The following is a 13,868-nucleotide window of genomic DNA, read 5'->3' as shown; positions in this document are numbered from 1 at the left end:
GAAAGAAAAACACAACTAAACCAAGCGTTGGATACTATAATGGCTATAGTATAGTTTCTGCATTGGTTATCTAATTTTACAAGATAAACTATTTCAACATAATCTCTTTTTGTATCGATCATCAATTTAAGATCTGAAGATCTGAGGACAGTGAAAATTACATTTGTTGACACTTGTCTTTAATTAAGTTTTGAAGATCTTCCATGAGTTAAGCCTTGATAAAAAAAATACGGACACAAATGGAGTAGAATGGCGGTAGAATACCAGGTGTCATGGCCCCGTTTTCATTTCCTGCCATGCAAACATCTCATAAATAAATTACGATAAATAGATTAAAGATGTAATTTGTCGTGGAAATGATATTACATTAACCACGGGTCGTGAACCCTAGCATCATAATGCGAGCCATATTGAATCAACCCCGTGGAAATGTTAAAGGGCTTTACTTTTTATCAAACTATTTACTCGTCATATAAAAAGATGTATGATAATATTTGGTCGTAACCCTGTCTTATCTGGTCGTAGATCGCACGTTAGGTTGGCATTTTCACGACCTGTTTAAAGAGGGTATCTAACTCGAGAAGTCTTTCAAATTAGAGCCAGGCTATCGCTGCAGTTTTCCCTGTTAGGCACCTTATCTCGTTACGATTTCATTACCTGGTATCTTGGCCTAGCTATCCCCATTGGAGAACTCGATCGAAGGTTAGCCAGGCGCTCTCCGGCTAGCTCCTTCTTTAAGAACTATATCATCTTCATGGTTGTAAACCTCTTAATATACGTGCACTGAACTGGATTCAACCAAAAATATATGACCGAATCGGAATAAGTTGTCTTTCGTGTTTTAGTAGCTTTTGAATTCTGCGTTTTTTAATCCTCTCGAGCGTCTGACATATGAACATGATTGTAGTAGATGCGAAATACATGATACAAGCAGACCCTTTAGTACGTTTTCGTCCGACCTTTCTCAAAATATATGAACATCGTAAGAAAATTGCAAATTGAATTTTCTATATCATATTTCTAGTGTACCTAGATGGGGTAGTCCCGTACGTACGGAAGTCTGTATATAAGTGCCCATGTATATGCGTGACCCCATCGCTGTAGCCCCGCTCGTCAATTGCTCATGACATCCGATGTTGATTTAGACAATAGGCGAACAGAGAGGCCTGGAGCAATGATTAATAAATCTTCCTCGGCAACAATTAGCCCTAGTCATCCCCATTGCACACACACATGTCAATAACTGGGTGGGGGCTAATTTTCTGTCCAATAGGAGATGACCAATGGAACCAAATCGAGGTTAAACGAATTTGACTGGTTTATAATTGCCAGCGCTCGCCATATGTTACTGACTGGGAGACCCTGAGAGGGCGGCGGGCTGACAGCAGGGTAGTCAGTTAGGTCCTGTCAATCACGGGTATTGCGTTTTATTGAACCAGCGGTTTGAAGGTGAGGATATAGTGTAGTATGTGGAGCACGCGTCTCCGGTTAGATTGTGTTTTTTATTATCATTTTGCACTCCTTGCAATATACTAAGAAATCGTGTGGTCTATTTTCTATGGTTTTGTGTGAAGGCACTGTCTTTCTTTAATACTTAGCTTGATGTATTTAACCCTAACCATGGTATTTAACATGCAGTGATACCTGCACAAGTAGTATATACGGTGTTCTATGCTAAAGTTATGTTTTAGTCAATGTGTTTGGTTTCCCCTTTTCAATTTCCACCCATCTATCTATAATGCATCGTTATGCGTGGGCATGTAAAATCCTCCTTAGGGGTATCATGGTTTGTGTGCTTTTGCCGGAGGCATTCATTGTAACACACAAGCAACAGACAATATCCTGTACGGTTTGGGGTTAAGTCCGCTGGAGCTTATTTATTGCAATAGCCTTTCTCTCCCGTATTGTCCATGCGGAAGGACGTGTTGAACAGATCTGTAATAGTTGTATTATAGCCGGTTAGCAGTATAATCTACCGACGGGATGTAGCTATACAATCGGTACACTACGCAGTAAAATCAGTCCTTTTTCTGGGCTTAGAAACACGAGATGCGGACTGGTATAATAGCTTTTTGTGGCCGTCAATTGCGCCTTTTTAAAGGCTGTGTATGGAGCATCAAGTATTTTGAATTGATATCGCTTTGTTGTCGGCTCTTGTCGTCCGAATTAAGGGCCAATTCTGTTTCCGGAAGAGAGGTGTTTAGTTGCATGACAGCGTCCGCTGCCGCGATTTTCTTGTGACGTCTTCGTACCGGAGCTGATAATGCCTGGTCTCGACGTCCGCGCAAAACAATTCTAGAATGTAATTTTAATCACGTTTTTTTAAATCACCATAACGAGACAGAAGGATGGAGAATGAACAGAGAAGTCCTCAGGGCAGAGATTCGAGCCCCCGTCCGTCCTCGTCAGACCCCCCACCGGACCCCCCGGGCGCCACCATCGGGCCGAATGCCATCATCCCCACCGACAAGTCGGACGAGAGGAAGGACGACACCGACACGGTACCCGTTCAAGTGTCGCAACACAACAACAACCAGGTCCGGGCTCAGGACCGTTCGTCCGTTTCTTCTTCTTCTACTTTTACTGAAAACAACTAGTTATTTTTACCTTGTGATTGTACTCCTTTTTTCGGCTTGTAATTTCCTGTTTGTGCTATATTGTGTCCAGGATTTTGTCGCTTTTCATAATTTAAAAACTGAGAAATGTTGCCGCCTCCTATCCAGGTCCGGAGTGTGATGCTGTACGGTGTACCCATCGTGGCGCTGGTTATAGACGGAAAAGAGAGGCTGTGTCTGGCGCAGATCTCCAACACTCTACTCAAGGTAATGGTGTGTAAAGTGACTTCTTCTTTCCTGTCATTTTAATTGATGCCGCCCTTTCAACTTTCTTATTTTGTTCATCATGAAAATAAAAATACAGCAAATTTGTGGATGAAAACTGCAGCATGCATTTTTGGAAGGTTTTCTTGTTAGTAAAATGGTGTTGTTTTTCTTTCTCGACAGGGTTACAGCTATAACGAGATCCACAACCGTCGCGTGGCCCTGGGCATCACCTGTGTGCAGTGTACGCCTGTACAGCTGGAGATCCTGCGGCGGGCGGGCGCGATGCCCATCTCGTCCCGCCGCTGTGGCATGATCACCAAACGGGAGGCCGACCGTCTCTGCAAGTCCTTCCTCGGCGACATCAGCCCGCCGAAACTCCCGGAGAACTTCGCGTTCGACGTCTACCACGAGTGTTCGTGGGGCTGCCGGGGTAGCTTCTATCCCTCCCGCTATAACAGCTCCCGCGCCAAGTGCGTGAAGTGCGGCTACTGCAACGTCTTCTTCTCCCCGAACAAGTTCATCTTCCACTCCCACCGCATGTCTGAGTCTAAGTACCAGCACCCTGACGCGGCCAACTTTAACTCGTGGCGACGGCACATGAAACTGGCCGCGGAAAAGCCGTCCGAAGATCTCGTCTTTGCCTGGGAAGACGTCAAGGCTATGTTCAACGGTGGCAACAGGAAAAGGGTTTCATCCAGTCATTCCCCGCACAACGTGGAAGCCGCCAAGAAGCGCAGGCTGGAACAAGAGTCCCACCTAGCCGAGCTCCCTCATCCCAGCCCTACCGTTCCGTCCTTTCCCGTCGTGCCAGTACCTAACAGGTCCTACAGCCTCCAGCTCCAGTCTCTACCCAGCAACATGAACATTCCCCATAGCGTCGGCACCCACCCCACCCTCACACCGGGAGTCCCCACCGTCAGCCGACTGTCCGGGCCAAGCGTCAAGAACGCGTGGGGGCCTAAAACAGACGGGTTCGAGCCTTGGAATCTGCCCTGGTTTAACGGCATGATACCTCCACCTCTGCTGGCGGCTAAATCAAGTTTTATCGACCCTCCACTCGCGGCAACAGATCTCCTGAAGAACCTCCGGCGCCCGGAACCCGACAGCTCGAAATGTCTGGTAAAGGAAGGCCCCGTCCCCAACCAAAAAAGTGACGACACTGCTTCGCAACCAAGAATGACTTTAGGTGAAAATGGAAGAAAACTTCTTTCCTTGATGGAGCAAGAGCAAGAACACACGTCTGCCTTCAGACCCGTTATCAAGCACAGTTGTGAGAGTTGTAAGGCCAGCCAGCCCTCAGCTTGTGACTGCGTACCACCAGGCAGCACCGCTCACAACTCACACGAGTTTCCCCCCGCACAAACGGTCCTTGAGAACAACAACGGGAGTCCCTACGACAGCGACGCGCGGTCCTATCTCAGCGACATCAACGTCACAGACGACTGTATGAGTGACGATGCCAGTGACAAGGACCCACCGAGGCGTCATCAAACAATCGCGGACGGGACGCCGCCCTCCCCGGCCAGTGGAGACAACGACGTTATCGACCATCAGACAGAAGAGACAGACGCTATTGCGGTGGAGCCAGCCGTTATAGAGTCGGGACAGACGGAGGACGCTACAAGCTCACTCAGTAACAACAACGAGTTCAACTCGCACAGCGCGGGGACGAACTCCCCAACGAGTAGTGACGGCGGGACGGAGGACCATCCGGACACCACGCAAGGTCTGACGCCTCCACTCAAGACACCACCACCACCCAGAAGTACGGAGACGAATGAGACAAGGGAGGACTCTCCGGTCGGCGTTCAGGTATTTGTCTACTAACTTGCTATCTTTTAATGTTGATAGAACGTGTCTGACTATGTGTGTATGTATGTACATCCCATACTTTCCGCCGCATATGATACATGATTTTACAACCAAACACCAATCGTTACTTGCATCAAACTTTTTTGTGTACATGTAGTCAATTTACTAAAGCAAACAATGATGTTTCATGATTTTGCATGACACGTTTTGTGTCAGATATTCGACTATCAACTAAACATACAGCACTTTATAGACAGTTATGAGAGTGTCTGGGCCATGTTACATTGGCAACATTAACCACATTATCAACATAACATGTCATTCCACCAATCAGATTGCAGCATTTTGGCGCGAGGTTAACATCTATCTACAAGTTATGACCTGAACACGAATCAAACACATATAGTTGACGTGTTATTACCGTTTTAGAATACACGTTGTCTCCATCTTGATAGCAAATGCGTTCGTCCATCCATCATGACATAGTATCATGTCATGATCTGAACGGTGGGTGATTTAAATGAAGGGAGAGGGCGAGCCTAGAATCTTATTTCAAAATTACTCATAGTTTCAAGGCATTCTTTAGATAACAAAGAAGCGATACGCTATACTGTGGTTGATATACCTCTAAGATAGAGGCACAAAGTATCGCACCATGAGCAGATAAATGGAAAGATTGTTCCATAGATTTACATGCCCATATTCTCGTATGTTATGCTGCTTTCATTCTAACTTTTTTCTTGCCTTTTCCTATTTACCGTCTCTTATTTCTTGTTTTTCATTTGGTAACAACACTGCGATAAAATTGATATCATGTCTTTAGATATTATGATAAAAACTATAGAAAATTATAATAATAATAATAATAATAATAATCACCAGGTGTATTTTGCCAGCCAGTAGGTACCCATTATGAGTAATGAGGCTGATTAACGTGGTCGAGGCACCTCCTCGAGCACGGGACCCCCGTTTTACGTCCCTCCCGGAAGACGATTTCGTGGAAAGCTTCGTGAGGCTACAGCAATCCGGACGTCCTTGGTTGGTCTCCCATCCAAGCACTGTCCGGACCGTCGCGTTGCTTAACTTCCGAGATCGAGGGATCGGGTGTACCAACGCGCCACGCGGCCGTATATATATATGATATTCAAACTATAATTTCATCTACAATATGAACAATATCTTAAACAAGGATTCGCGCAAGTTGTTGGTAATGCCCATGTCACATTGGTCCTTGTCAGTCTTTGACGGTCGGTTATTCTGTCAAAGCCTCGCTAAAATATCACGACAAAAATATCGCACAAGAAATGTGGCCATGCCGCAACAATAATCGGTTGTCATAATGTCATACTTAAGCTCCACTCCGGCTCTTTACATACAATTCTTCCACACATAGAGGTATTTAGAGACCTGTATGGTGTGTGACTATATATCAACCCGTCAGTCACTTACCGTTATTCTATTCAATTCAATCAACTGTGAGATGAGTCTGAATTATACATGACACTAAATATTTACTTCGTAACAAGCTCTAATGTATCAACATACGTGAGTTTAGCAGCTTGTCTACGAACAAACTATCATCTTTCAAAACTTCGGCATGTACAGTCAAGGTTATCACCAGACATTTAGGATCTAGATAGGAATATAGCCTTGTTGGGAAACTGCTAGCCATGTTAGCAGTACTGGGTAAATTGACAAGTGTTTGTGCTGACGGGCCTTGCGTGTGTGTGCCTAAGACAGCCATAAGACACGTTATTATCCCGAGTCTTAATCATGGATAAGGTTGTCATTCTTCATCAGATGAACGTTCATTATTAATTCAGACCCGTCTGTTGTTTGAATTCGGACTCGTGCGAAGACCAAGTGGCAATAAATTTTAATGGACGGATCGGTTTTTATTTACTCAGGAAAGGTGGATGAAATACAAACCTGGGGTATAAATGATTCATGCACGCTGTGATGTTTTATTGAACACGCGAGATCAGTATCTTTACTGACTACATGCGGTAAAACCGAGAAATTAATCCGGGGCGATATTTTACACTGTCGGTCTGTCAGGAGTAGAGCCGAGATAATACTCCTGGCAAAGAAGATTAGATTGACAACACCACACGTCATTTCTCCCTCCATCATACACACACAGGTGTCCTTCCACCGGAAATGTGCTTCTCATCACCATGGCTTGATGAGGGCCAAGTCACACGTGTGGTACGGTTGGAATGGGACTTACAGGCATACTTTAGACAGTGGTGGATCATGGATGTGATAGAAAAGGTTGTCGTACATCCGTGGTTATGCCATAGCCTTGATGAAAATCCTTCGGCAAAAATATATCGTGCAACTGCTGTGACTTATACATATCATGTGTCCATTCAAAAAGTTAAGCTGCTGTCCCCAACGTTTGCTATGTTCCACTTCCCTACAGATGATGAACCAATAAACTCCATAAAAAGAAATAGTAGGTAAAACATATCTCTCATCTCCACTCAACAAAATGTAAGGCTCAATTATTTTGTGTATCTCTACAGAATAAGCAGCCAGAGGCGTCCAGTCTGCCCTACTCGGTTGGACAACTGTTGTGCGCGAGCCCCAAATCTAAGGACTCCGGGAGAAGAGACTCTGTACCTGATGGTGCGGGGGTCATTCTGGACAGGAACTCAACCGTATCTGCCAGTCCTTCAGGTACTCATCTCCCTACTGGTGATGTAGGAGATAACTGGATGTTGTTTGTTTGTTTGTTTGTTAGGCACATACATGATGATATGACGAGGCCCAGACGTTGACGTTATTAGTTAGGTGGATATGGACTATTGTACATTGTCTCCTCTAAGTCAGATAAGCGTTGTCGCCTTTTTTCAGTACAGCATTGAAAGTTTTGCGTTTATACAATTTAACACTTTATAGATATTTTGCTGTACTCATACTGCCTCTTTGACACCGGCGATGGCACCAAGTCTGAGTTCATATGTCCCTCTGTGTCGCAAATTCTAGCCCTGCTATACCGACTCGGTTCCGCCTTCCTCTTCACCTGACAGTCATTGTAAGGGCATTCGTCATACCACAAGTTTAGAACAGCAATTAATGACATGCTTAAGATATTCTCAAATATCTCATAAAAAAGACTGTGACAGAAATGCTTGTCGTAGTTACATTCTTGTCGACGTTGGTTCTCTCAAAGCCTAGCTGAAAATCCTATCCCGTGCGAAGTCAGGGTGAACCGTCGGATTTTGCATGACTTTACCTTGTCGGCTAACTTGTCAAAAGCAAGAAAGATATGCCACTCTGGTGATGGATCATGTATTGAATGATTAAGCAGGCATGGATTTACATTATTCATATGGAGAGTGGACGATGACAAAATTATTTAAGGCAAGCGGGGAGATTATTATACCTATCGCAGTTAGAAGTAGAATGGTGTAGAGCTATAAAGGCTGTCAGATGTACTAGTATGCGAAATACGCTTTATTATTATGACACATGACACGTATGACACATTTTATTGCAATATAATAACCACAGCGTTAAAAGAATAATGGTATCGTAGACAATTATATCGTGTTTGTATCGTATATTTTCTGTTTAATCTCGTTTTCGTTTTGTTTTGTTTTGTTTTGGAATGAAGATATACCATGTAGAGCTTACATATTTACAGACCCAAAATAATTTATAATCTATTTCCATCTTAGACGAATCTGACAACCATGAGTTTGAAGACATCCGACGGCAGTTGGCAACAATGACAAAAGGTAATGAAGTGTCCATACTTCTGTGTTGTTATATGCATTATTTTGATAACGTTATATTAAAGTAAAGTGTAGTGTTAATGTTAAATGGATGCAATGAAGAATAGCACATTCATACAGTTCCTGGTTTACGTTCGTAAATACGATGTATGAAATGTAGATAAAATACAGTTGCAAACATAGAAGGAAGGGGGGGGGGGCAAAAAACTCGTATGGTAGTTTCTAAAGTATCTTTGACAATTACAACACTTCCCCAATGCATGTTGAACTTTCAAACATGCGTTATCCTTCTTCGAAGCTGGAAGAGACACTTTGTCTTGTCTTCAATTTTGATCACGTGTAATTTTCCCCGACAGAGGAGCTAGAAAGAGAGCTTTCAAGACAGAGGGAAGCAAGGCAGCGAATCGAGAAGGAGTATCGTATCTTACAAGGTATGTTCACAATTAAGATCAGTTTAATGTACCCGGACCCCAACATCAATATAATAGTCATTGTTTTGTATATGCAAATAGCTTTTGCATATGCAAATAGCTAAGACTGAAACCCTTTGCAGCAATGGCATACTAGTATTTTGTATTTCCTATCATTTTGCATTATGACACCAGTAGCTACCTAAATGATGTTAGTTGTTAAAAGAAAATGTTTAAACTGAGGACACAGCATAAGCATGAATGGAATAAATTACTCCTGTATAAACCATCAGTTTTGTTCTGATTCTGAATCAGGAATAGAATTTCTTATCATCTTCAAATTTCTGGTTGAGACAGCTTCGTATATCCTTGTGGGGCCTGACTGACCACCATTTCTGTTGTTGTTTTTCGACAGATACTTTCCAAGAACAGGTCAAGCGCGAGCTTACATACAGACAGGAGATGGTCGAACAGATCCGTCTGATTCGAGGTAAACAAACACTCAAACACTAGATTTAACAAACAAACAAACAAACAGGCAAGTAAAATAACATACCTTACCAATTAAAATACTGAATATGACATGTCTTTACAGCTTTGTGTTGATAGTACCTCCTAGTCTATCTAGTATGTCGAGATAGTTTTCACCGTCCCCATTACTATCTCGTTAGCCCCATGCAAAGAAGAGAGTGCACGTGATGTTCATTGTGGCAGAATAGATACGGTTGGACAGTAATGATAGTTAGTGCTTATCTAAAGCATCATTTAGCTAATGTATAACAATGTGAAGCTAATCATGGAATGACAACGTCAATTCGACTGGGTGCACAAAGAGGATGCTTGCATATATTTTGTACTGCAGTATTGTATAACAGTACAGTATAGTGCTGTATATTACACATTTTGATACAGTACAGTATGTTACCTTGTTTGTAGTGTAAAATAGGGACGTTATAGTATGGTACAGTATAGTATAGATTATTCTGTACAAATTGCATAGACATATAGTGGTAATGATTCTTCTTAGAAATGCTTTTAAACACAATAGGGGGGTCCTGGGTCATTCTAACAAATTTCCTTCGTCTACCGTTTGAATACAATGCCGTTGAATTTGAGTAACGTTTGCTAATGTATGCCTGACGTCACAGATACGCTGTGCCAGGAGCTGGACCAGGAGAGGAGAGCACGGCTGGCTGTGCAACAAAAACTCAAAGGTCAGTGACCTTCCTCTGTAGTTGTCTGTGTGCTTTCACGCTCCAAGAGACTGATTCTGACTGTCCATCGTAATTGATTAATTCATCCAATGATAGCATGGCAACTAGCGATTCGACCAAATATTTGCATTGCTACGTTTTAGTGGATTTGGGCGGGCATCAGATCAGTCTTATAGGATGTGAGCACTTGACGTTTTATATAGAGTTAGGCCTATAGGTCTGATACATCACAATTACATTACTGTATCTAAATATACATATTCAAATTCACCTGGCGATATCCAGGTTTAACATTCCAATATGGGGGACAATAGTTGCGTCATAGGTCTCATGAGTGCTAACAACTACTCAATTTAGTATTAAAAACATATATAAACTTGTTCTGAAACAAGTGAGATATTCCTTTTAGCACTCGACACGTCATTGTCATTTCTATGTGATTTGCATACGTGTTTTGAAAATCATTTTGGAATTCCTTCGAAAAAGCAGTAGGAAAATGCAAGACATCAATCATCATAATCTAAAGACGGCCATTTAGAATTCATCGTAACATACTGTTTTAGGTTAGCCGTCGATTTAGCCAATAGTGCAGTTGAGCCCAATATTGCTTTATCATCGCAAACCCTCGGAAGAAATTAAGAAGGTTTCAGAGGGACGATACAAAAGTGTTCACACATGACCTACACGTTGCCAAAGACAAAAATAAACTGAAACTCAAAGCCTCGGCTCCTGTTACTATCATTCTTTCGAGTTGACAGAAATGACGATATGGTATTTCTCGTTTGACTGTCTGGCATTATCTGCTTACTAGTCTGTTACAGACAGACAAAACCAATACTTCTGTATTGACACATCCTCAGTTGAACCGTGTTGTCAATAAACCTAAGCACGCACTGCGGTCATGAGCAGCTATGAGACGGACAGAGGCACAGAAAACTTAACTGGACTTGTCATATACTGCAAGGTTGAAGAAACAGTATTGTCAGATGATGAGCCAGTTCACGCACTCACGCCACCCGATTGTAGCAAGTTATGTGCCGTACCCTCTTACGCCAAAGTAGATAATATAGACACATCAAGGCCAGCTGTACAGGCTTTCAGTCCTTTGAAAAGGACATGAAGGTCACAGGAAATTAAGTTTAATTCTGAGTCTCGGCTTTCTAAGTTTGCTTACCTTTCAGGTCATGCGATATCGATGAAAATCTTCAGAATTAAGCTCTGTAATTTTATCCAGTTCTATGTAGAGATATAGACTTGTCTGTTTTTCTAGGGCCTGGTCACATTTGTCGCACGACAGGAGAAAGTCGTAGATGTGCCGTACAAAAACAGGTCGTCTCTTGATGGAAGAAAGTTGTTGCAGATCGTTTTCGACGAATGTGACCGCAGCTTGAGTATCGTTACAATGCATAATTTTCATCTTCATCATAATAGTAACTGTACTTAGTCTAAATTTGTTTTCTCTCACAAACAGAGGCCCACGACGCCCTACACCACTTCTCGTGCAAGATGCTGGCATCTCAACACTGCAATGAATGCAGCGACAAGTAGAGAGCACATCATGATCACCCAACGCACGATATGTACTAGTATACTTTAAATGGTCCCTTCACATGTTCGCTCAGAAAAAAAGACATTCAGAGCTATTAGCCTAGAAGTTAAAAAAAAGATAAGGCTAGTTCCTCTCCATCAAAAATGAAAACTTAGTCTAACAATTGTACAGAAAATGTACAGTGTGTATATTTTGAGTTGGGTTTTTCCTGTAAACAAGGAGAGGGGTATTGGCATGTGTGCAAACAGATCGTATTGTAAATTGTGGATTCTTTGTGAATTAAGCATGCATATGGGCATCACGAGTGGGGTTGTGAAAAGATGTACTGTCAAACCTGTCTGAGTGACTCAAGGAACTTTAAGGAAATGGTCAGAGTAGACAAGTGGCCACTTCTGACAAGATTCTTGACTGGATCCTTAATGCTTGGGTCAATGCAAAAATAATCTCAGGCCTTTTCCTCTAAATGGAGGCCTTTGAGAACTAAAATTGGATTTGTATGACTCATGACTTCATAAATTGAACATGATGTAAATGTATGAGTTGAAAGACAACAAAATACACAAAACTTACACCAACACATTTTTGTATCAACGTTTTAACTACTGATGAGGTTTGTCTCTGAATGGTCGCTCAGCCGTCGCCGGCTCAGTAGAAAGGTGGTATAACGGACCACCAAAACAGTGGCCACCGTGGCCGGGTGGTCTTTCAAATAGAAGTTGTAAGTAGTATTACAGGTTTGGATGTAAAAAATGTAACACCATGGTGATACCATGGGGAGCTCCCATATAGCAGTTCTCACTCTGTATAGTACCGTTCGACTATTCACTGAGTCGAATAGCCTCTATAGCAGTCTTCGTGGCTAGAATTATTTGCTTGTCCTGTGTTGGTTTCTGATTGTTTATCAGTTTTCTGGTTGCTGTTATAAGTTGCCAGGTTTCCAAAGGCCGTCCCGACCTAGCCTGCTATGGAGACTATCGTTTGACGACACTGTGTCCTTTTCGCGCCAGATTGCCATCTATCTAACGCACCCGGTCATTGCATTTGGAATAAATGTAGTATTTATGGTCGTGATCCCGTGTACATTAAGTGGTTGTTATCGATTGAATCCAGGGCTTTTACGAAGCGTGGATAGTGCAATATCCTGATATTAAAGTCAAATGTATTGATTAACCCCACCGTTAAGAGGTACTTATGGAATAATAAAGTTGTACGCTGGATCATTATGGCAAAATTAGTTTAGTTGGGACCTGCAATATCGAGTTAGATGCATATTAAATGTTTCTGCTCCTTGCCTAAATGCTCTTCCAACCTAAGTGGTGAAATAATCCAATCATAGGGGCGTCATAGCTACGCTGTGCTGATGGGCCTCCATAGCATCAATTAAGGCGATCAAAAATAACTGCATTGGCGCTTGTAGAAAGAAACTAAATAGCCATTATAAAGTGATCAAAGCAGTTAGCAACTTCGCAGAAATAGTTGAAGTAGGTGTGACTGTATGTGTTGAAAACGCGATAAAACTCTATTGGTTATTCTGGACTTGTGAATGGATAGAGGGTGAGAGGGTGAGATAATTTTAGATGGATGTAGGGATGGATGGATGCAGGGATGAATGAAAAATGGAAGGAAGGAAAAGGACAAAGGAAACGAAAAAGAAAGGGAAAAGAGAAGGACGAAGGTTGCATGAACTACACACGACGTGTATCAAAATACATTCAGGCTGGTGTATGTAGGTATTTTTCTGCTTCAACAAAATGTGTTCAACGATAGTGAATTGCACACATGTAAGCGCGGTGTGTGTTTCTCTCACTACCTAGGGCCCGACACGAAATTACCAACTGTCCAGTTTGTTTAATCTCGAGTTGCCCCGTTTTATTTGGTGCAGGTGGCGGATAGGTTACTTTCTCTTCCAGTCACGTGAACATGCTGGGTAAGGGTCGTGGCTAGAGAACGTCACGGCCGGCATCGCTAATCTCCCAGGGATAAGGCGTCAAACGGAAACCATCAAAGAAGCATCAAGGGCTTGGAAAGTGATACCAGCATTTGCAATCAATAGGGGCAGACAAAGCAAACCGAGCATATGTAAGAGATTTGAAGAGAGCCGCCCGGAGAGCAGCGCCGTCTCGGAAGGACCGGACGATGACAGACGAGACCTCGCACCTGTGCGAAACACCAACACACAGGAATTAGGGAGCCTGTTTTGCACTTTACAAAGTTATCACAAGCCGACCATTAGTCTCTACCATGTCTCCTTCGGCTGCTGTAAAAAAACATCAGTAGATCTAGAAATTGGCTAAATAGGCTGCATGATTTGCTAGGGT

The 13,868-nt window shown here is 42.7% G+C and overlaps 1 protein-coding gene across 2 annotated transcripts; it reads left to right on the top strand.

Moving 5' to 3' along the window:
• Positions 1-1,314: 1,314 nt before the first annotated feature.
• Positions 1,315-12,767, top strand: LOC118410316 (SKI family transcriptional corepressor 1-like). Of its 2 annotated transcripts, none has more exons than XM_035811898.1 (10): positions 1,315-1,449; positions 2,338-2,537; positions 2,724-2,828; positions 3,003-4,634; positions 7,163-7,316; positions 8,321-8,380; positions 8,734-8,808; positions 9,203-9,277; positions 9,936-10,001; positions 11,473-12,767. In XM_035811898.1, exons 2-10 carry the CDS (start codon positions 2,349-2,351, stop codon positions 11,547-11,549), a joined length of 2,433 nt encoding a protein of 810 aa, XP_035667791.1. In that variant the 5' UTR covers positions 1,315-1,449; positions 2,338-2,348; the 3' UTR covers positions 11,550-12,767. The 2 variants fall into 2 exon arrangements, with proteins under 2 accessions (XP_035667791.1, XP_035667792.1); XM_035811899.1 differs by having other exon boundaries at positions 1,316-1,449; positions 2,724-2,822.
• Positions 12,768-13,868: the final 1,101 nt, after the last annotated feature.

This window comes from Branchiostoma floridae, chromosome 2 (assembly GCF_000003815.2).
Source record: "Branchiostoma floridae strain S238N-H82 chromosome 2, Bfl_VNyyK, whole genome shotgun sequence".
Taxonomy (NCBI): Eukaryota; Metazoa; Chordata; class Leptocardii; order Amphioxiformes; family Branchiostomatidae; genus Branchiostoma; species Branchiostoma floridae.
The sequence above is the reverse complement of the archived record's forward strand: the minus strand, read 5'-3'. Positions and strand labels throughout refer to the sequence as shown.

Coding starts and splice junctions, on each gene's coding strand:
- LOC118410316 (XM_035811898.1), top strand. CDS start 2,349: ATGGAGAATGAACAGAGAAGTCCTCAGGGCAGAGATTCGAGCCCCCGT. Junction 2,829..3,002: donor ACACTCTACTCAAGGTAATG/GTGTGTAAAGTG, acceptor CTTTCTCGACAG/GGTTACAGCTATAACGAGAT. Junction 8,809..9,202: donor GGAGTATCGTATCTTACAAG/GTATGTTCACAA, acceptor GTTTTTCGACAG/ATACTTTCCAAGAACAGGTC.